The sequence below is a fragment of the Pundamilia nyererei genome, unplaced genomic scaffold (assembly GCF_000239375.1).
Source record: "Pundamilia nyererei isolate P.nyererei 1_Seehausen unplaced genomic scaffold, PunNye1.0 scaffold00038, whole genome shotgun sequence".
NCBI classification, from domain to species: domain Eukaryota; kingdom Metazoa; phylum Chordata; class Actinopteri; order Cichliformes; family Cichlidae; genus Pundamilia; species Pundamilia nyererei.
Genome location: NW_005187439.1, coordinates 2,953,467 through 2,976,590, shown reverse-complemented (window position 1 = coordinate 2,976,590; position 23,124 = coordinate 2,953,467). Strand labels below are relative to the sequence as shown.

The following is a 23,124-nucleotide window of genomic DNA, read 5'->3' as shown; positions in this document are numbered from 1 at the left end:
TCAAACAGTCACCTCAAGGCACTTTATTTTGTAAAGTTAAAGCCTTAAATTATTAGAGAGAAAACTCCAACAATTGAACGATCCACCCGTGAGTAGGCAATTGGTAACAGTGGGAAGGAAAAACGTCATTTTAACAGGAAAAATCCTCTGACAAAACCCGGCTCAGGAAAGGCCAGCCATCTGCCAAGAGAAGAGAGCAGAGGAAGGTGGGACAAAAGAGACACAAACGAGAGAGCTGGAGTTTAAAATTACTGACACATAACTGTAAACAGGACTTTAACTCGGGAGATTGTGGTTCATGCCCTGTGTTATTACCATTTTTTTATTTTCAGAGTAGAATTTCTGAAACAACAGTGGAGTCGTCAGATTTACGTCCCGCCCTCACATAAAAACTAAAAGATGTGGTGGATTTGTGGAAAGTGTGGTTCCACTCCAATCTTTGCTTTACTCTGATGCTTTTCTGAAAGTTTTCTCAGTTTTCATACCTTCTGTTTTAAGTCCACTATAGTTGTACGAGGATGGAAGATTTGTGATTAATAGATGTGCAACATGGAGCACAATGTCCAAAAATGTGACATTTGGGATTATTGTTTAAGTCTTGATAATGCAGCTTCACATTTATAGCGTGTAGCTGATGTTTATTCAGAGCAGCTTAGAATAAGCTCTAAATCCTGGATCACCCACATTATAAGCAACAAACTGTACAAATACAAAGATTAAAGCAATACCAGCAATCCAACAAATGAATAAACTCTCTGAGTGTGTGGGTGTAACAAAGGTTAATGGAGGACTTAATCTTTATATTTTGTCTCCGCAGTGAGACTCTGACCGAGGAGCCGACAGTCGAGAGGTGTTCGACTGCATGAAGAGGCCGAGTGACGGGACTCTGGTCCTCACCTAAACCCCTCCCACGACCTCTCCAAAAGCCTGGACATGGTGAGTCTCCTTATTATGTCTGGTGTTTGTATATTTTGTGTGTTTAGCTATCAATAGTGTGTTTCCAGCTGTTATATACACATATTCACCTGTAGTGTGAAGACTGATCAGGTACGTGATCAGTCAGCACGATGACCGATCATGTCTACGTCATTCAGGGAGAGGAAAAATACATTGAAAACAAAATTAAAATGCTAGAATTCTCCAGTATAGCACGACAACTTGATAAGAAGAATAACTCTACTTTTCCATGTCCTATTTTTGAGAAAAAGCTGATTGGATGATGCCCTGTGATCTTATCACCCCAATCATAGCTGTGGTTAATGGTTATCAGTCACATACACATCCCCAGCGGGCATCTTCTCTCCCGTTGAGCAGGCTCCATAGACTCTTACCATTCATTGTAACCACTGACCAGCGGAGAAAACCAGATTATGTAGACATCTAGTGGTTGTGTGAAGAAGTGCATGTAAAAGCTCTGATGGTAAATGCTGTGATAAATGTTGTGACAAAGTTTAACAGGCTGGGTTTTAACCCAGACTGTGATTTATTTTTTATTTCCTCACCCTAGAGCTAATTGTCAACAACTGCAGTTCCTCTAGAGGCCACTTGAGGCTGTTTCAAAGGGAAGTAAATCCCTACTGACTCCCAGGTTACAATGATAAACTTTACAGCTAAAATAATAATGTACCACAAAAAAGGTTTTGGCCTGTATGCCTTGTTCCCTCTTTATATCGGCTTTATGGTGGATTGTTTCTTCTCCACTGTTGCTAAGGCTTTAGGTGTATGAGCAGTCAAACACCTAGTCATACAACACGGGCAGCTGTTCTTGTGATGCTTGTGGTTCTTGTGCCCTTTGGACCATTTATAATGGAATTATAATGGAATTATCTAACAAATAATTCCAGGAAGTTTGGTCTTGAGATTAGTCTGTCAATTGGCACTAATTGGCACGCAGGCCTCTGGGCTTTCACAACGGAGTCTTGTACTTAATGAATGACAACAAGATAATCACTGCATATTGGGTACTTTCAGAATTGCCTTAAACTTTTATGGCATAGGTTCAAGAAGCATTTGTCATGAATTTTAGTGCATGTTGACATGATAGCATCACACAGGTGCTGCAGATTTTTCAGCTGCACATACATGATATGTATGTTTCAACACATCCCACAGGTGCTCTGTTGGGTTGAGATTTCAGAGATGCTGTTCTGCTTGCTTTGGTTGAAAGCAGTCATCTGACACTAACAAACACGTCACATTCAAAGACACTTAAACTGCCTTTCTTCCCCATTCTGATACTAATTTTGAAATTCAGCACACGACCTTGACCATGTCTATGTGCCTAAATTCACTTATTTTTACAACCATATGATTGGGTTGATTAGATATTTTACAAACAGTTTATCAAGTACACCTAATGAGGTAGCTGGTAAGTCTAGTCTATGAACCAAACAGCATTTGTGAAGGAAATGTTGTTAAATTGCAATCGAATGATGGATCCAGGCACCGCCACACCTCCAGCCTTCAAATGTAGATTTTTGTTGTTTTCTTTCTGACTCGAGACACAGCAGGAGAAGAAAATAACCACATTTGCATTAGAGTATACAACACTTTAAGCAGAAGAGGCCACCTGCGTCTGATAACGACTGATAACAGTCATTTAGTTAAGTAACGTTTTCACACTCATCCTGATGGTAAAGATTCTCTGAGGTAAACAACATCCAAGGAGTAGAGTCTTCAAGTACTTTTCTGATAAAAGTGAAGCATTAAACACAGTAATGGAGTCCAAGTCTTACACTCTCACCTGTCAGGCTTTTAAACCTCTGAATCACTTTCTCTTAAAGTCGCAGTTTGCACCCGGTCCTTTTGAGCTCCAAACAAAACCGTTTTGAATGGTGCCAGTCAATCATTCCTGGTGCTGAAGGACTCACTAAGAATGGACTGAAAACAGTCTTTACCATCAGACAACCCCCACCTTTTATTATTAGCAGAAAGTATCATCCTGTATGTGTCAGCCTGTAACATTTTGTGTTCACGCTACTTCCTAAGTTTTGTTTTTAACCAAACAGAAGATATTATCTATTGCATTTTTGTTTGTGCACTCACCAGAAATAATGTCTTCTGGAGAGTACTGGCAGGTTAGTGGCTTGTTTATGTGTCAGACAATATAATTAATCGTAGACATTGAATGTGCCAGGCAAAAGGATTGGAAGCTTGTTTATGTTTTGTTGGGGGGTTTTTTTGTTCATTATTTTTAATTTTGCCATGTTAAAAAACACTTGCCTCCTTTCCTGCTCTGAAATGGTCTAAAATTAGTGGAACTCTTGTCAGGCAGTACGCTGAGAAAACCAAAATAACTGCAATAATGCCTAAAGCTATATTACATTAAATTTCACGAATGCTAACTGTTAAAAAAAAGTGTCTTTACTATACAGACTTTAAAAACAAATACAAATGTATATTTTACTTTGTGGTGGTCAAAGATTCCACAGGTGGTTTAATTACTTGCTTTCTGTATTTAGAGCACATTTGCAGACTGTCATGAATGAGGTGTGCGGACAGCTGAGGTAGGGCTGTTTGGTATAACGATCTATATCGGATGACGATGTAAAAACATCTATCGTTTCATTTTACGCTATCGTTTGTTTCGTGATGTCGCAAAATAAACTGTTTACGGCAATATTTTTTGGACGTTTTGGTGGTCATTGTAGTGGCTACATATATATTTGTTTAAGTTCTCTCTTTCTCTTATATTTAATATAAGCACATTATGGACGGACAACCGCCTGTTTTTATGCGTTGTCGTTAGCAACAACGACGGTAAAACCATCACGTATCCACTTGTTTATTTTCCACATAAACCTTTCACAATAAAGCTCAAGATCCTGTTGAGACTTTTCAAAATAAACTGAATCCCGTGAACTAGTATGCAGAGTGTTTATGGATGAGAAACAAAAAAGAGCCGCCAGGTGATAAAAAATAAACCTTAGACTCAAACGTTAGAATGGGCTATTCCCCGCAGCACGCCGTGTAATAAATACTCACAAAGAAAACGGCGGCCGCTACAACTTGTGTCTAAAAATGTATCGTTTCATGCATCGGTTAAAACACTCGACTCCAGGTACACGACGCCAAGCTGGAAACACTTCACGCAAGTCGAGCTGCCCGAGATTCACAAAATTTACAGAAAATGTTAAATTTTTGTGATTTATATCATTATCAGGACGATAGATGTCTTATATCGGGATATGAGATTTTGGTCATATCGCACGGCCCTAACCTGAGGTCTGATTCATAGTAGGAATTTCTCGCATATCTTAGAGAGGAGATATCTGCAGACCCGAACCAGCTGGGTGGACCAAAATAAGTATTTGTAGACTTGAGCAGAATCACTAAAAGTTTCCATCATGTGTCTTTTTTTCCCCGTAAGTGAGCCTCTATATTCAATTTTAAACTAAATCTATATTCAAAATTGAAAAAATGAATATACTGCTCTTTGCCTTTGGCCACTAAATTAAATAATTGACATGGCTATAGAGTGAGTTCTTAAAGGCTGGATGTAAGGAGTTTTTGTTCTTATTAAATTCAACATCTGGTTAAGTCACTCATTGGTTTCTGAAGTATACAGAAGTCCCATTGACCTTGGCATTTTAAAACTGGATGTGATGAGCGAGTGGATCTGACTGTGATGCCACAAAGTTCAGGTTTAACTCACTTTCGAAGCCAAACGTAAGTGAACTACTGTAGTGGCTTGCCGCTTGGTTTAAGCATGCAGCTAAGATATCCTGAGAGAGCGTTTATGTACATCTTTTTATCAATGAAGAAAGACTTCTGGATCCATATCTGTATATGTCGTCTGGCTTCACAGTAAACCCGGCTGATTTTACTCTGTGAAAACCTGTTTGTGTCAGGTATCATCCTCCTGAGTGATTCCACAGTGAAAACAAAATGTTAAAGGAATTACTTCTGATTTGTATGTTAGATTTAAGTACAAGACATCCTCCGAAAAACCTTGCAATGCAATTAATTAAAGCAGTAGATTTGATTATCTTCTAATTGCAGCGCGAGGTTGAACTCCCAGCTGACTCGTAGGCCACAAACAAAAGGAAGCAGCTCGATTTGAAGCCAGGCTGTGATCCAAATCGGCGCCGATGCCATGAAACTCTTAATCTTTCATGTAGATCTTGTTAATGTTTGTGTGTTATGGTTGTCGACGCTGCCCACACTTGCCGCTACACAGCCACGAATGCCCCGTGGCAGTTCAGCAAGAGATTAGCTAGGTCGTGATGAATGACCCCCGCAACTCCAGCACAAGCCCTCGAGATTCGTGGCCATGAATTATTAAAGCACCGTCATAAATAACTCACCGTAATGAGGGGTGCTTACACGCTGCAGGCAGGGAGAACAGGAGGAGAGAGGGGAGGACTGGAGTAGAAGAGGAAGGGATGATTGAGAGAGGTAGCAGTTTGACCTTGGACTGAAAGCCTGCCGTGATGTTCGACCGGCGTACTCTGGCTTGTAAAAGCGAGCACTGATACGCTTTGCACATCAGCCCTTTTTCATCTACCCCTCAGAGAGATGGGCTCCATCCCTAAGCACATGCCATAAATGTTAATGTTAAGTAACAGCAGCAGAATCTAGGCCACGCACAGATTGGCAGCAAGCACAGGTTGCTTCAGGTGTAATGCTGTCATCGTGCTGACTGTGAGGAATCTTTCTGACACCAGAAACAAGCATTTGCAGCAGCAACAGGAGAAGCACCGGGAATCGAAGTATAAACGGTGTGTTCAAGTTCAAAGAAATAGATTTGGCTTTGGATTTAGTCTGCTTCCTCCAGCAGCGGCTTCAGCTTCAGCCTGCTTTCTCTGTAATTAAAAGGAGTTGGCAGTGCTTTGATGATGGTGTTTGATGAGTAACAATGATGATGATGATAATGATAATCCAAATTGCAACCATTGAACCAGTTTTCTGGTATTTTGGCATTGATGACCTTTAAAACTTGGCTGCTGAATATCTGCATATGTGAAATCTGTTATAATCATTGATCAAATTTGGCACTTTAGTGACATGGCCATAAAACGAGAGAGAGAGAGAATATTCTGCTGCTTTAAAAGCCTCCAGGTTTCTGGGAAGACCCTTCCTACATATGCAATTGCAGACTTGGTTTTTACCCTCAGTTCAGCTTTGGTCTGGAAGAAATTTGTGTTTTAGCCCCGCCCCCCTCAACATTGCTCTCATTGGCTGCCCCATGTAAACAAAAGGATTGAACAGCAGATGGTTGGGGCTGCAGTGTCTGAGGTGACCATCATGTTGTGTTATATAGTCCTGATCATTTTGTTTTACTTGTTTGGGAAGCAGGTTGTAAATGAGTAAATAAAACTGTGTGGGTGGACCTGTCCTGCATTTTATCTACTGTAAACCACATCAGCAGTTAGTTTGCTTATTAAATGCTCTATTTATGGCTTTAAAAGCAATGGACAATGAACACAAAGAGTAATGAACGCACAGAACACATTCTTAGTTTGAATCATTACTCTGTTGACAGCCTGGTGATGATCCAGATCATCAGCACTGAATAATTTCACTCATCACTGGCAGAGGAGTGAGTTAAGAGAACCTCAATTTCCAGGGTTGTTGTTGGTGAGCAGATTGTTGCTCCACTAACTCAACTGTCGTGACAGAGCCTGTAGAAGCCTGTAAAAGATTCCTGTTATTCAGTAGTTATTACTCCTTAGTTTTCCCTGTAAAGAAAGTAAGTTGTTATATTTTTGCAGTAATATATAACACTAAACTTTTCATATCTCCATGTATCTGTTTAAATCTCTATCCACATAAGCGTAAAAGGAGGGTTTTAGTAGCCTGTTTAAATAAAAGCTGACAGCCAAGTCAGTAAAAAATCAGATATAACCAAACAGATGTTGTGTAGAAATGTAGAGTCCTACAGGACGGTTCACCTCTGCTGTCGTCAATTAAGCTTTGGCTTCTTGGTTAGGGTCTGCATGCAGTCAGCTACAGGCTTTTAGCATCATAAATCCTGCCTGTGACCACGTTAACGTGTTGCTTTTGTAGAGCTTCGACATGTTAACTGGGGTTGTCACGATGCTAATTACCCAATACTAGAAGATACACAGGAATATATTCAATACTTGATACATTTTTTGATATGACGGGAAAAAATCATAAAACAAAAATAAAGAGGCATTAACATAAACGATGGCACTAATTTTAATCTGTCGATGTACTGCAAAGAAATATAGACATTAACATAATTTTAAGATGTATGTATATGACAGATTCTCGTAGGTAGTTAATAAAAAAAAAAAACATTTTAGGCTTTTTGACTTGGTGCTGTGTTTCTGGTGACTTGGCTCCATATTTTCATTGCTGGCCAGAGCTGGTAAGGTCGACTACACTGTTTTTGTCCAGCTGCTGCTAGACTTTTCACAGCCTCAGTCTGAGCTTTTAAGTGTAGTGTAACAGTTTCTAGACACAAACACTTCTATTATTTTGTTCTATTAATGTTACAGACAGGTGGGACTGATAATGTTTGATGCCAACTCTCACATAAATATTATTTTATTATTATTTTATTATTAGCCATAGCTGCTAGCTGCTACCTTAATAATAAGTTAACAGATAGCATTTTTGATTTGGCACAGGTTTTATGCTGGATGGCCCTTCTTGACACAATCTTCCTGTTTATCCAAGCTTGGGACCGGCTGAGGCCGGTGATGCTAACAGTAAAGTGCACCGACCATGTTACCATTTATAAACACTGTTCAGTACCTGAGTGCTGTTAAAATGGGAGCTTTGCTGACCTCACAAAATTTCTCATAAAAGGCACGGTGCTTACCTGTCTGCAGGTGCTGCGGGGAAGTTGTGCATTAGCGGGAGAGGTGTTTAGTATTAATTAATATCTAAATAGTGACTTTTCCCCCTTTAATCTATTTTTTAAAATTGTTTTTCCTTTGTTTACGGTCACGTTTTGCTTTTCCCTCCATGCAATAAGAAGTTGTTGTTGCAATAATTGTCCTTAAATATTGTACACCTCACTGTTCTTCTTATTCTTATTCTAAATGACTTGAGTTTGAGTGAATGTTGCACACATATAATTCTTTCTATCTAACCATCCTGCTAACTGAATAGCTTGCATAGGTAAATAACAACTAGTTTAGTGATTAAGGGTGTAATGTGTGATGTTACCCAACACTGTCCATTCATGAACTTTACATGTATACGTCTAGTGTGGCTACTTGATTATGGCAAAAATCACGTTTTGATCGCGATTACCTAAAATCGATCAGTCACAGATTGAACAATATTAGACTTAACTTTGGAAAGGAAGAAAGTTGTCATCTTAATGAAGTCAGTTTCTTTGAAGTTTAGTCAAAATAAATAAATGATTGTGAACAGAAGCAAGCTTACCACAGGCTGCTAAGGAGTGAAGCACATGTAGGAAGACACTGAGGTGTTTCTACGCCAGACGAGAGACTTTATCTCTCCGGCATGTCCTGGGTCTGCACAGGTTCACGAGTTCCCAGTAGGACATGCTTGAAATGCCTGATCTAGGAGAGATCCAAGAGGCATCATATGCTTAAGCAGGCACCCTAACCACTTCAACTGGCCTCTTTCTATGTGGAGGAGTAGGACCTCTACTTTAAACCCCTGCTGAATGAATTAACTTCTCACCTCATCTCTTAAGCTGACCCCAGTAAGGAAGCTCTTTTCTGTCGATTGTAGCCTTCTTTCAGTCACTAACCACAGCTCGTGACCATAGAGGAGGGTCAGAACAAAGATCAACCAGTAAATTGACAGCTTTGCTTTGAGCCTGGCTCTTTTCACATCAACGTTAATGCGTCTGTCGTTCCCTTTCTAGACTCATCCTCCAGAAGAAGCTGTGATACTCAAACTCCTGCACTTCGGCAACGACTTATAATCTGCACTCCACACTCTGTCAGCTGACAGCCATATTTATTGCAATCAAATATTATTCTGCAAATTATTGTAGCAGTTTTTAGAATTTTTGTTTAATCTTTCTTGTGAGATAACAACGACCGACTAAGTTTCCCAACTAGCCTGCTCACTGCTCAGTCCACTGTTTTGGCTCTCAGTAGCTTTCAGCTACCTCAAGACCAGTTTGATAAAATTCATCACTCTCCAACACTGCCTGTGGAAATCAGTGTCTCTCTGTTGGCTAGGGGCTAATTTCATCCGTGATGTTTGGTGAATACAAAAAAATGTGGATTCACAGTCAGGGAAATGGAGTCAAACATGCTCTCACAGTCGACAGAAAATCAGCAAAAAAAAATTTCTGCTCTGTGGTTTTGTTTTAATAGGAAACTCTTTCTGTTATTTATAACGGAGAATGTTTTAAACTGTATCTTCAAGTCTTGTTTTTCATTTTAAAACATTTTCTACTGAAAAAAGAAAAAACATTACAGCCTCTTTTCAGTCATTGGGTCATCATGTGCTCACTGGTGTGATATTTATGCTGATTAATAACGTTAATCAACTAGACCATCTCAAAGGTCAAAAGTTGTAAAGGCCATGGGTCTGAGTCCATTTAAGTCCATCAGTGAACATATTTCCTGTCTCCATGTCTTTGAATCTCACTATGACCCTCCACCTGCTCTCTCTGTGTGATTCATGCCTGATGTAAGCACCAGCTGGAAAGACAGTAAAAAATTCTCTCTCTCTCTTTCTCTCCAGAGGTCGTTTCGGTCGTTTGCAAACGACGACCGCCACGTCATGGCCAAGCACGCCAGCATCTATCCAGCCCCTGAGGAGCTGGAGGCTGTCCAGACGCTGGTGTCTACCGTGGAGGGAGCCCTCAAGAAAGTCTCTGATTGGATGGATGACCTCAGCAAATCCTCAGGGAAGACATCCACCAATAACGAGGCTGGGGATGACACGGTGGAGGAAGATGCTGCTGAGAAAAAGTACGTCCCACGGCGAGTGCTCTTTAATGTTTGTACCGTGACCATGACTTTTATGTTCGTGCAGTATTTTACTTCAGCTCAGTTTTATAAGAACACGTTTTCAGAGCGTAACATGACATAAATTTATGTCTTGTTCTAGTTTTTAAAGAATGTTTTTACCTTCAGCTGTTTCCTGTGCACAGCTCGCTCCCGTTATAAAACTGTGTCGTATATCTTCATCGGGTAGTGAGGTGTGATGACTGGGCAATTAAACACGCACAGCGGTCATAAATTCACTGCATTTGGCTTGTAGCCTAAACATCCACACAGAGCTTCTATATTAGCAAAACACCTATATGAAGATTTAGTGCAGAGCTGCTTTTATACAAATAAAAGGGAACCAGGACGGTTAAAGAAAATCTTTGGTTTTTCATGTGATGGTGCAGGTCAGTACAGACACATGTTAGTACACACATGAACTGTTTTTCTTTGGGAGGAGGGGATCCTGAAGGAGCTTTGTGAAGTACACATGGTACCTGCCCCTTTGCTCAGCATGTCATTCACGATCTGCAGGACTTCTGCAAGTGACACACACATACACAGATTGAATATATAAATACACCAAGCCTGCATTCTCTTTAATGGTCAGCAGGGGGTGACTCATCTGGTTATAAAAATACTTCTGGTTGTACTGAAGTCTATGGGAATGTTTGGCTTCCGTGTGCTTCACAGGCATTAAAAAATATAGTAAAAGTGGGAATGACCTGCATATTACAAAAATCCCAAGCACCCAACAATAATAAAATGGGTCAAATTTAGATTGGGTATGGGTATGCTTTCATTTTTATTTTTTTTATGGAAAGAGCTGCAAAACTCTGATTGCATACTTCATACCACATATACTACACATAAAGCATTTTTTTAAAAATGTATTTTTATTAGCCTTGAAACTAATCAAACGTATAATTTCCTACTATTATCTCTTATTTTTCATATTTAAGGAACCATTAACAAAAGTTCTTGTGAATGTTTTCTGTTTTTAAGTTAAACAATTTTTAAATATTTATTGGCCTAAAAAAACTAGTGAAAAAGCTAACCAGTGAGGAAAAATACATGAGAAATATTTGTTTTAGCTCAGATTTGTTTAAAAAAAAGAAAAGAAAAGAAAAAGGATCGTTACCTTTGCAGACAGCAGAGATCGTTCACTAGATTCTTGTTCAGCATTGTTCAATGTTGCTAATCCATTTGGAATATCAGACCCTGTTGAGCAGCCCAGGGCTCGTTCTCTGGCTTCAGTGTGTGTGTTATCACCTCTAAACTCTCTGCATGGCTGTGGGATAATCTGACGCTGGCTGCCTTCCATCTGCCCTCAGGCTGGATGCTGCATCGGTGCTGTGTGGGGTGACGCGTGTCGGCCTGGTAGCCAAAGGGCTCCTCATCAAAGGGGACATGGACCTGGAATTGGTTCTAATGTGCAGAGAGAAACCCACCAAACTGCTGCTCTACACCATCAGCGCCAACCTCCCCCTTCAGATCCAGGTACGCTCAGCCACACCTCCACCACTGTGGTGTTCAGCACTCCGCATTTAAAATGAGCCACGCAGCTGAGGGAGGCTTTAAAAAGTGTTTATGATCCAAGCTTCAGTGGAACAACACCTACAGAGGTTGTTTGGTGACATTGAAGAACAGACGTGCTCATAATGATGATGATGATGATAAGACCAGTAGAGGAGCTCTCATGTGGCTCAATGGGACAGTAATGTATAGTGTATAAAATGCATCAGCTGCAATGAATATCAAGCCTTTCCCTTAAAAAAGGTTTAAAGTAATTTTTAAAAAAAGAAAAGAAAAAACAACTTCTTTATAGACAGTTCAATAAATTCTGTGTGCATCCGAGCGAGTGCTTCAATTAATGCTTCATATTAATTGGAAATCTTGGAGACTGTTTTTCACTTTGGTCTCTCCGACCGTCATCATGTAAAATGTTAGCAACCAGGTTTTTTGTGACTCACTTTCTTTACGACCACTCGCCACACAGTTAGAGGATAGACATTTTTCCACTGTACACTAGTGACTAATGGTTGACATGCAGTGGTGACTGGTCTCTTCGCAGGTGTGACTGAGGCCTTGATTAAAAAAATTTATGTTTTAAAATATATTCATTTGGATTTTTAAAATGATGCAAGCACTCTAATGAACCGTGGACAGTAAATGGAGAAAAGCAGAAATAAAAGTCAAGGTTTCAGACTCCGTTCAATCCAGAATCCAAATACTTTCTCTTCACTGTGATGTGTAACAAAGATAGGCTTTCAAAACTAGGAAGGATTACATGGTTTTGTACCACACTTGCGTTTGGCTTGTTTATAAAAGCCTAAATTTATTAGATCATTTTCATGTTCTTAGGTTAATTAATTTTAATATTTAAAATGGGTTGTTATTGATATTCCAATCCATGCAAAAAACAAATAATCGTTTAATCATTGTTTAGACCTCTAATTAAGACTCCTGCAGAGCTTTAGCAGCACATTTAAAAATAAATTTAAGCACAAACCAACGGAGGAGCGCTGCAGTCTGAATGGAGCACAGACTTTTATAGACATCTGTCTGGGTGACGGTGTTTCTTTTTTCTTAAACCAGATGAAAGGATTATTTTTAGTCCATGGGAGAGGAGAGGGTACAGAGGAGATGATTTGAAGTGGATATGATATAAGGAAGTGACTGCTGCTGCTGCTGAGATCGTACTTGATTTATGTCTGCCATTCTGTTTCCTTTAGACATCCAAAGCCCAGACTCTATAGTGTAAACTCACCCCTGCACCTCTGGCCACTGGGACTTTCCCTGCTTTTGCTCATTTCACTTGAATATGATGCATCCCGACACTCTGAGAGCTCAGCGAGTTTAAGCATCCCAGCTCTGAGCTCTGTGCTCCTGAGTCGTACAAATAATTTCATCAGAAGATCGCCTCCCTACGCAGTGTTTCCCCAAGCAACTGCAGTCGCTAACAAAGCAGCAGTGTCATCCACAGAGCCTAAATTTCTTCCTCTTCCCCTCATCTCAGTTAATTACCTGCCAAAGCTGCCGTGCGTGCTTTATCATCAAGGGAGGAAACCATTTGAAGCTCTCGTTTCCTGGGCCAAACTGGGAGAGATTGGCAGGCAGTGGGGTGATTGATGGGGTCATTTCTCAGAGAGACGCGATAGAGAGAAAGCACTTGAAAACATGCCACTGAAGGTAACAGCAATCTTAAGGGTGGAATAAAAGAAAAGAGGCATGCTGGGAACCGGCTGGCAATAACAGGCGTGTAAACTCGAGATGAAAAGCTGCATGTAAACACAACTGTTTGTGCCTTTTGCCGCCTTGATGGGCCTGCTTAGTGTTTCATTGTTGAGATGTGTTTTGCCATTATTTCTTTCAGTGCCTAAAGGTCATCTTTCACATGCATTTCCATAAATTATAAAAAGATAATCTGTTATTTAAATAAAGGAATGGTTGCAAATGGGCAGAGGCTGTTCAATAATAAGGTCAGCAGGATTATTTAGTTTTAATATAATGACTCATGTACAGGTAAATTCCTGATATATATGTTCACAGCTGTTACAACCCCACTTTGCTACGTGAAGGGAGAGCAATATTCGTTAACCAGATGGCAGAAGGTTTCGTGAGCTAGTCCGAGCAGGTTTCACAGTCCACAGATAAAAGCAAACACGCACAATAAAGGAAAGACGCGGGAGTGCAATGTGATTGGCTGCAACACAACACAAAGACACAGAGTAATAAAAGCGTAAAAGCTACCAGAGGAAAAAAATTAAATCCTTAGGTCACTGACCTGACTGACTGATATCTAACAGCTTGGTGTTTGTAGAAAAATTAGTAACAGTTAGTACCTCACCCAGCTTTCTGCCTCAAACAGAGAGAAACATGAGCAGCTTACTGAAACTGAAACCTCGCTGGGAGAAAACCCACAGCACGCAAACCTTTCTATTGATGCCGGCTATGTTTGTAAAGGAATTAAGTAATTTTAATCAAGTACCAAACAACAAAGAGGAATGGGGCAGACCGCTCGCTGGACCAATCAAAGGCAGGACACAGGAGGAGTCAGGAGCTGAGGAAGACATGGAAAATGAACAGGTCTGCACAGACTAATCAGAATAAAAAACTGTTAAATTACACAAGCAGGGAGGATTGGAGTGACCTGGGGCCTTAACAAAAACACTAATCCCACCAATACGGCAGAGGTCATGTGACACCCACCGATGGGGCGCTCTGAGTTTCTCTTTTTAACACAGTAATTTTTTTAATTCGCTCATAATTCATACATATTTTTCTTGCTTGTAATCACTGTAAACCCAACATTTCATGAAAATGTTCAAATTCCTACCAGGAAATAGACTGTTTATTCAAAATGTCTATTGTCTCAAACATTTGCTTCTGAATAAAATGTGATGCTCACTTTGTAAATAATGGACTCCATTAGAATAAAAATACAGCCACTGTCTTGTCACGTCCAACTAGGAGTAGGGAAAAAGTCAAACTCTAAATCTTTAATGTAAAGGAGGCAGGGGTCATACACAGGAAAACAAACAGCAAGACAAATATTCCATGAAATGGAACAAAAGGTCATACACGAGGGAAAATGAAAAACAAGAGGAACAACAGAAACCAGCTAGAAAGCCTGAGCCAAAAAAACAAGACCATCTGGCGAGTGGAAGGTGAAAGCCGTGAGTTATATATACCGAGGTGACTGATTGAACACAGGTAGGCAAATTATACAGAGCTGGTACTAACAAGGGCGGAGAAGATAATCACAAACTGACAGTGTAAATAGACCAGGAAGTGTAACATAATAGAGGAAATTACTTTAAAAAAAATCACAAAACATGCCGGAGATTCGTTTAGGAAGCCAATGAAAAAAGAAAGCTGATGATTTCAAAATCGAATTAAAGCAAAAGTATAGAGCATCACCTCTTTTCCTGTCCACTGATACTTTTTAACTGCACATGACCAAAGCCTACTCAAGCAGTAATTGAGCTCAGACTACAAGCTGAAAAACAGAAAGCCGAAAGCTCCTGGGAGGAAAAACTCTGGGATCTTGAGACAGCTGTGTGACATGAAGGACTCGGGGGGGAAACACCAACCCAACCGGAGATTTTCCAAAAATGGTAATGAGCTGTTGCATTCAACAGATTAGGAATAACATAAATGTATGAGCAACTTCACCAAATTCAGTGCTTTTTAACACCCAGCATGTGGCTGCTGCTTTGAGTTTCTTCACATGGCTGAGACTTCTCATAAAACAAGAGAAAATACGAATAGCTCTGTAAAAACTAAGTATGTCCGTTCATATTTTACATCTTATTTTCTTAATTTAACAATAAAATCTGACCATTAGTTCCCTGAGCTTGAGGTAAAACAGTCTCCAAATAGGTAGAGCAGTGATGCCTTGTTACAAACAGCAGGAGTCAGTGCTACAACTGTGATTCGACTTTTAATTAATCGTGCAGTTTTGCTTTGCAGACAATGACCGACGACAAATACGAGGTGCGGTCGTGCGTGCCCGAGGCGGCCATCCAGGTCTGCACCACCAAAGACCCCCATCTCACGCTGAAGATCACCCTCTCCTCCTTAGCCATGAGGGACGAGCAGAGCGCCACGGAAGAAGGTATTGACTCCTCCTCCATTCCCCTTCCACCCCCTCCCTCCACCCACCTTCATCTGTGCCTCCTGTTTCGGCAGGATGCCTCACCTGTTTTTATCTGACCTTTTTATGACTACAGAAGGCTGAAAGGGAAGGAAGAGGGGAGGGATGTGAAGGTAAACCTGAGCTTAAACTAAAAGACAGTCTGGGGAAAACTGGAGGATGATACAGCAAGAGGTCTGAAAGCTGAGAGGCAAACGGGGAGAAAAAAGGAGAAGGGATGATATGGATCTGGGTCAAGTGTTGTGGAAATAGCCAAGGAGAGATGATTTCCACTGAGAATGTTTGGCTTGGATTGACGAAAAAAGATATTTCCGTCTTTGGTGTCCCTTTGTGTCATTCTGCATTCCTGCAACTCTGATAAGAAAAGAGTCAGCCTTCTTTTAAACAGAATAGATATATTTTAAACAACTCTGGCTGTACAAGTGAACCAATATGTGTCACCAAACAGATATTTCATCTCGTGTAACCAGCTGTGGAAAAAATAAAAAAAATAAAATCTCATTTCAGGTGACCAAATTTGATGGGAAACGTGCTCAAGAGCCGCCGGCGTTTGCCATCAGCGGTTTCATTGTTTGTTCTCGGCCCACAGATGGGAAGGAAATTAAAAATGAATGATAGGCGAGCTGGGACTGAAGAGCTGCCATTACAGAAGCGCGAGTCCCTTAGTGGTTCTCACTCACAGTGGGAAAGATTGAGCCTTCACAAAAAAGGTAAAAAAAAAAAAAATGGATTGTGCCAAACAGGAGAGAGGCAGAGCACAGCCGAGCTCAGGGCAACAAGGAAGGGAAAACAGCTTCAGCACCCTGTCAGGACTCACAAGGACACCGTTTCTTTTGTTTCATTTCAGTGTGAAATGAAACACAGTGACATATTATACTGTTTTCATACACTTCAGCAGAATTTAAATGAAATATTCTAAATAGACTCAGGTGAACCACAGAGTAGCTCCCTGAAGAAACACTTCATTTAAACACCTTTTTTTTTTTTTCATGCTTGGTTTAATAATTTCTATTTAATGAGATATTATCCTGAGATATTAGGATTCTTTTTAGCAGGTGTGTCTCTGGTTGACCTAGCATGTTTTCACATAGTTGGATATTTAGATATAGCACTGTTAAACTACTGAATACATAGAGAACATCTTTTGGCCTGTCCCCAAGGTTGGTTTAAACGGCTGAAATCCAAACCGTCAAGTCCAAAAAGGTAACCTGCAACACTGTGAGCTGGTGTCGGAACTCAGCTGAAGCTTGTTTGTTACATAAAAAGACAGCACTCTGCAGCACCAATGCATCACTCTGAGTGTTTTTGTGCACTGGGCCGTCTGCTGTCAGTCAGCTCATTGCATAATCTCGGAGTCAGCGTTTGGAGTCTCCCAGTTACTCTTTCAGAGCTGTGACAAATAGGAATCCAAGCAAGAGGCTCAACGAAAAGAGAAACAAAATGCATTTAAACCAACACAGGACAACAATGGTGTGTGCAAGGCAGTAGTTTCATTAATTCAAGTAGTCAGTGGATGTGTTACTGTAAGTGATGGGTGGGTTTGTGGAAAGTGCGGACACAAAAGTAGGTTTATATCGGGGAGGGTGAGTAGATATGAGGCTGGATGGCCCAGTTCTCACCCACAGATAAAAGCTACAGTAAATAAAAGAAACAGTGACATTACTTCATCAGCATTACTACAGTCAGTGTTTTGGCCACAATTTCAGTCTTTTTACAACGCCTGTACTTGCTAATTATTGTCATATAGCAAGCTAATAATGTAACTTCAGTAACCACAACTGAAATACAGGCTTCTTAAACAGGTTGTTCCAAAATGTCATAGACAGCTGAATGACATGAAATCCAGACAGATGTGTTATAAAACCAGCTGTTATGGAGTGGGAAACTACACCCTGAGAGCCTCTTGGGTGAGAAGTGAAATGTCTTCATGAAACTTAAAGTCCAGTTGCTTTATTTTTGAGCTCCTTAGATGACCAGAGGTTACTGAATTCTGACTTTGCTGGCCATTTAAACTGGTAGTCTTTGGATAACTTTTGGAGGCAGCTTCAATTGGCCATTAGAGGAAATGTAGTCTTTGTGACTTGACCGTTGGCTTCATTTGTCAGGTCCAGAGGCTGCAGCTTGGACCCACCTCCAAGACTGTGAGAAGGTTGTCACAATGTCATGTGATGTGAAATGTTTTCAGTCTTCACTTGGAAGTACATCAGTGAAAACAGAGGACTCCTGCACCTCCTCCCTGGCATCTGTACACATTCAAAGAGTGCTTTGGCAGTTTATTGAATGAATCTAAGGATTGATGCTGTTGATTGTTAAGCGACCAGCAGGATTATTTTTTGTTTTATTTGTTTTTGCTACATGCAGAGTAAAATTTGGATCCAACCAATAGAATTTGGAACAAGTAGATCTTTAAAAAATGGGAGAAAAATTACACATTTTAAGCAAGAATTACTCATTTTATTCGAATGTGAGGAGGATGCATGTATACAGTTGGACCACCCAGGAGGACGTTTCTTCTGCAGAAAAATAAACCGCAATTGTAAAAATTGCAAAGATTTGGGTATCCTACTAAGTTAGTACTCAGCAGTCCCTCTATGGCAGTTTGCAAATGCTTTTTATAGTCAGGTAATAGTCTTTTTATTCTGTTCTCACTTTTAAACCCTCTTTCTCCAGATTACTTTAAGTTCTCACTGCAGATGTTCAGCTCAAATGGCTGAGGGGAAATTCTGAACGCTCCAGCTTATGTTTCTTATAGTAGCTAAAAGTGGTTTTTGATGTCTTCTTTGGCTTTTTCTGCTGTTGCTGAAGTAATCTTTTCTGTTTCATTTTCTTGACTGACTGCAGGACATCAATGCAATTGAAATTTAGCGCAATCCATCCTTCCCTCCATCATTGTAATGTTTCTGTGCCACTAGCTGTTACACAAACCCAAAGCAGAATATTTCCACCCCAGTGCTAAAAAGTCAGCAGTTGATTCTTTCCATCAAGCACTGACTCCTTTTTTCCAAATGTACGTTTGGTGATTGTGGCCAAATGGCTCTATTTGTGTGTCATTTGATTCAGATGTTACTTTGCAGACTATAGATATTGACTAGTTAATTTTGTGATGAGCTGGCTCTGAGCAGCTTTGTATCTGTGCCCAGCAGACATGCAATTTTATCTGGTTTTATTTAGTTTCAGAAAGTGGAAACTAATGTGGAGGCACATTTTTGACTCTTCTTGCATCATCAGCCCTGCGTCAGTTTAGACTTAACAAGTTCATGAAGTTCTGTGACAAGCATGCCAGAACTGAGTTTTGTCTGTAGACAGAAACACATGCATGAGTGTTTCAATGTCTGCAATATAACATGAGATTTAAATTTTGTGTTACATCGTGCAGGTTAATAAACATTCGCTAACTGTGTAACTCCTTTTAAATTTGACCACATTTATTGTAGAACATTGGTTCTTACTTCACCTGTGGCATCAAGCTTTGGTTAGTTACTGAAAGATGATGTTTACAAATATCAGCTGCTGAAGGTGGTCTAATCTCAGCTTTAGAGAGAGGACAAAGAGCTCCGAGTAGAGATTTGGGTATATCTAACTACATGTAGATCTAACCTCCACCCTCAAGAAGAGCTGGTGGAGTCTGAGAGAGAGAAAAGTCTGAGCCTCTGGGCGTGTGATCTGGATGCCAATAAGAGGCAGAAAATATAGATGGATGGTTGAAATAGATGGATGGATCCATAAAAAAGGTATTTAGGACGGCCATAGAGTTTAACGTTTCCAAATACTTTGCAAACCTGAAATTACATCTGATTAAGGCTGTTTCCACACAGACAGTTTCAGGAGAATCAGGTCTGGAGAGATTACACAGTTGGCAGGACATGACACCCACTTTCTAGCTGCGAATTCACTGAAATATTAGCAGCATTTTTCAGCACAAACGGAACTTACACAGACTTTAAAATAGAGAGCTGGCAGGTTAAACATGAGCTGTGCAGGGCATTTGTATTCGCACATGCAGCACTCATGGTTGTTGCCTAGAAAAGTTGAGAACGTGTGGTGAGGTGAGATGCTTCAGACATGTCCAACCCTGACGCTTTCCAAGGCGGGGTTTGTGAATGCTTAAGTGTCACAGTCAAGTCCTGATAAGCAGTAGAACATGGATCATAATACAAATGAATAATTGATTTGATATGAAGGTCGTGAAACCACTGAAAGCGTCACTTGTTTAAAAAGGTTAAACAGATAACAAAGCAAAATTGCTAAACCTACACTTGTAGAGGTTTGATTAATAAACAGTAGGGTTTTTAAATTCTTTGATTGAAACAGATTGTCTACTTTAACACTCCATACATCTCCACTGATGTGTACCAGTGCATTTTATTGAAAAATCCGAGCAATTAATTACTTAACTGCAGTTTTCAGGCTTTGAAAAAGCCATCTGGTGGGTTGAATAGAACCCATTGGCAGGCTGAGAATGGCCCCGGGACACATGTTTGACACATACTGTTTGTTTCATTCTCTCTTTTTAAATAATGAGGTTACCAATGGGGTGTCTCTTCTTTCTTTGCCAAGTAAAGGTGATATCAAATCAAAATCAAGTTTAGTTCTAACTTCAGCTGTTTCTGGGTTTTTGTCTTTTCCACGTGTTAAAATAGAGTTTTATCAGTAATAAAATGCCAGCCAAACTCAACCCTATCTGTGCTACCTTGCAGGGTCTCTGAGGGTCTTTTTTCTGGTGACTGACCCCTGACAGTCTAAGTGGTTCCCTGGTTTTTATCGTGTGCCTCCTGTAGCTGGCCGCTGCTCACTGACTCTTGGTTTTGTTGCCATAGCTCCGCAGGTCGCCTCGCTGCGTGGATTGGCACATCTCTGCGGCCCCGCTGCTGACGAGGCATCCCCCACACCCAACAGCAGGAAACCCCGGGTACAAGGGGCTTCCCCAACAACCAAACCAAACCAACCCACTCTCACTCTCTGCCTCAGACATGCTCCTCTACCCCCCTCCTTCTTCTCCCACCCCTTCCTCTGTTAACTGGACTTCTCACTGGGTCACCATGAAATTCTGGTCCATGTCTACTGATAGAGCGCACACACCAAAAGGACAAAATGACTACATTACCCAGCAGCCCACATCCACACCTGTGCTCCCTTTGCTTTAATTACTGGGGCTGACCTCTGTCTGTTGATCAGTTGTTATTGGCTCAGAGTGACATCCCATAATTTCATGTTGGAAAAATTGTGTTAATTGAATTACTCTGATGTCCCGGTCACTAATCGAAATTCCCCTAAGCTAATGATGTCGGGGAGAATTTAGTGGGGGTTGTCCTTATTTGTATGTGGTGTTGACCTGTGACTGATGGTTCCTTCATGGCCTGCCTCTGGGAAATGATTTTCACCGCTCACTGTTTCACACACATACTCCTTATTTTTCCTTCATGATTAAATCTACGTGTGTTTTTAGCCCTCTGCTGTAGTGGAGCTTTGAGTTTGTTGCCAGAATAATTCACTTTTTAATGACTGGCCAGCTGGTCCATCTAAATCTGGTTGTTGCTGTCATTTAGATGTAATTTAATTTGTAGGTGGCGCTCGGCAGTCCTGTGAACTCAATTACAGGCAGTCATCTTTAAATGAAAGCTAATCAGAATATTTAAAACAAATGCCAAGCCATGAGACAAGCTAATGCCTCTAGTAGCTTCTTGTAGGTCTTAATTTTAAAATTTAACTCTGGTTAATTACCAAAATTTATCATTGGTTTAGGTTTATATTCAGTACACAGGATTAAAAAGAAGTTCAGTGTTGATGATGAATGATGCTTTAATCCCTGCAGTTTGTATCAAACTGACTTACAAAGCAAAGAGCAGAGACAAAGCTACACGTGTTAGATAAGAATGAACTGTTTAGTTGATTAAACAACACAAAATTGATATTTGGCAATTTTATGTCAGTCAGGGATTTTGAAAATACAAACACTCACTTTTTTCAGCTTCTCGGATCAGATAATTGCTAGTTGTCCAAACGTTTTTGGTTTTGTGTTGTTAGACAAAAAAATATAAAGAAAGAAATAATTAAAATAATTGATGGGATGACATCAGTAGTTATTTTTGTATATAGTATTGCATCAGGCAAATCACAGCTGCCTGCATATTGTCTTTATTGAATAAAATGTTTTAAGTCAATCTAATAAATAGTACTTATAGTAAAAGTAGCACATGACATCTGTTTCTACAATTTTGAATTTTGAAATTTATAACTTCAAAACAGCAAAACAAACAAGCCGTCTTAATAAATCTGATTGGTTTTTTTGTTTTTTCACAGTGTTCATACCAAGCAGAACAAGTTAAAAGCACCTTTTAAAACAACAAAACATAAAAACTCAAAATGGTTGAATAGAGCCTTAAGTTGAGAAAAATGTCATTATAGTTTTTTGGGGGGGAGGGGGGTTTATTAGGGTTCCTAATAACAACCGAGAATCACCAGTTAACCTAACATGCCTGCTTTTTGACTGTGAGAAGAAGCCGAAGGAACCCACACTGGTACTCGAAGAACATGCGGAGTCCAGCCAGTGGATCTGAGCCCAGTACATGCTTGCTGTCAGGTCACATTGCTAACTACTGAACCACTCTGCTGCCAAAATAATTAGAATAGTAATGATAATGAGGTGTATTTCAAATCTAAGGATTTAATTGGCTCCAAAGACTCCATAGATTTCACTATAATGAAGAAGATGCAGTAAAGGTTAGGTAGGTCCCTAATGATTTATTTTTAGACTTTACATAAAACTGAATAATTGATTCCAACTTACAAAGAAAAACGATCATTAGCCTGGCACATTTAAGAGCAGAGGAATGCAGTAAATGTAAAGGTCTGACGTGTTTGTAATACTTTTAAGATTTTACATTAAGTTAAATAATTAATTATTGAAAAAAATAAGCACCTGTAATTAGCATGGCACACTTGAGACTCCATAAATTCCACTCAGCCTGTCGTGTAGTGTGTTAAGTGTTTGTATCCATCATGCTCTGCTTTGTTGTCTGTTTATCTATATGGAACATCGTTTGCGTGACCCTGGTATCCAATTGTCTACTTTGTACTCCGTCTTTAGTTTATAGCCACAAACTAAGAGCCTCTTAATGGCTTGTTGTCGGGGTTCACTTCATTTTCATTTGTTTCCGAGGTCTCCAGATGCATCAAGCAAGCAGAACGTAAAGAGTGCGCCCACACATGCACGATTAAAACAAATCATGCCATTAGCTGCACACTTGCTGCCAAAGTGGTAAATAGAAGCCAGAAGTCCCGGGGGCAGAACATGAAGGTCCTCACTCAGTCTTGGTCTTGGAGGAGGAGTGACATGGGAGAAATCCCTCGTCTCTCTCATCAGCTCCTTCGTTTGTCTTCCACCTCTTCCATCCTGTTCAGCTTTCACTACGGTCTCTACAGCAACAGACTGCCAGACCACATGCATCGCTCCTCGGCTCGCTTTACTGCTGCGGTGCCACATGGATAAATTGGAATTTGAATACTTGTGGATTTAGAGGCTACACTGCTGTTTCCTCTCTATGAGCAAGAGCCTTTTAATGCTCTGCG

At 40.3% G+C, this 23,124-nt stretch overlaps 1 protein-coding gene across 3 annotated transcripts in view; it reads left to right on the top strand.

The window, feature by feature from the left end:
• Positions 1–23,124, top strand: part of LOC102215061 (spermatid perinuclear RNA-binding protein-like) — a 92,800-nt gene that overhangs the window by 35,863 nt on the left and 33,813 nt on the right. For all 3 annotated transcript variants that reach the window (XM_013910233.1, XM_013910234.1, XM_013910235.1), the window contains 4 exons: positions 818–936; positions 9,649–9,878; positions 11,231–11,396; positions 15,372–15,516. In XM_013910233.1, the coding sequence (XP_013765687.1) occupies positions 934–936; positions 9,649–9,878; positions 11,231–11,396; positions 15,372–15,516 (544 nt within the window). In that variant the 5' untranslated portion in view covers positions 818–933. The remainder of the gene's footprint in view (positions 1–817; positions 937–9,648; positions 9,879–11,230; positions 11,397–15,371; positions 15,517–23,124) is intronic.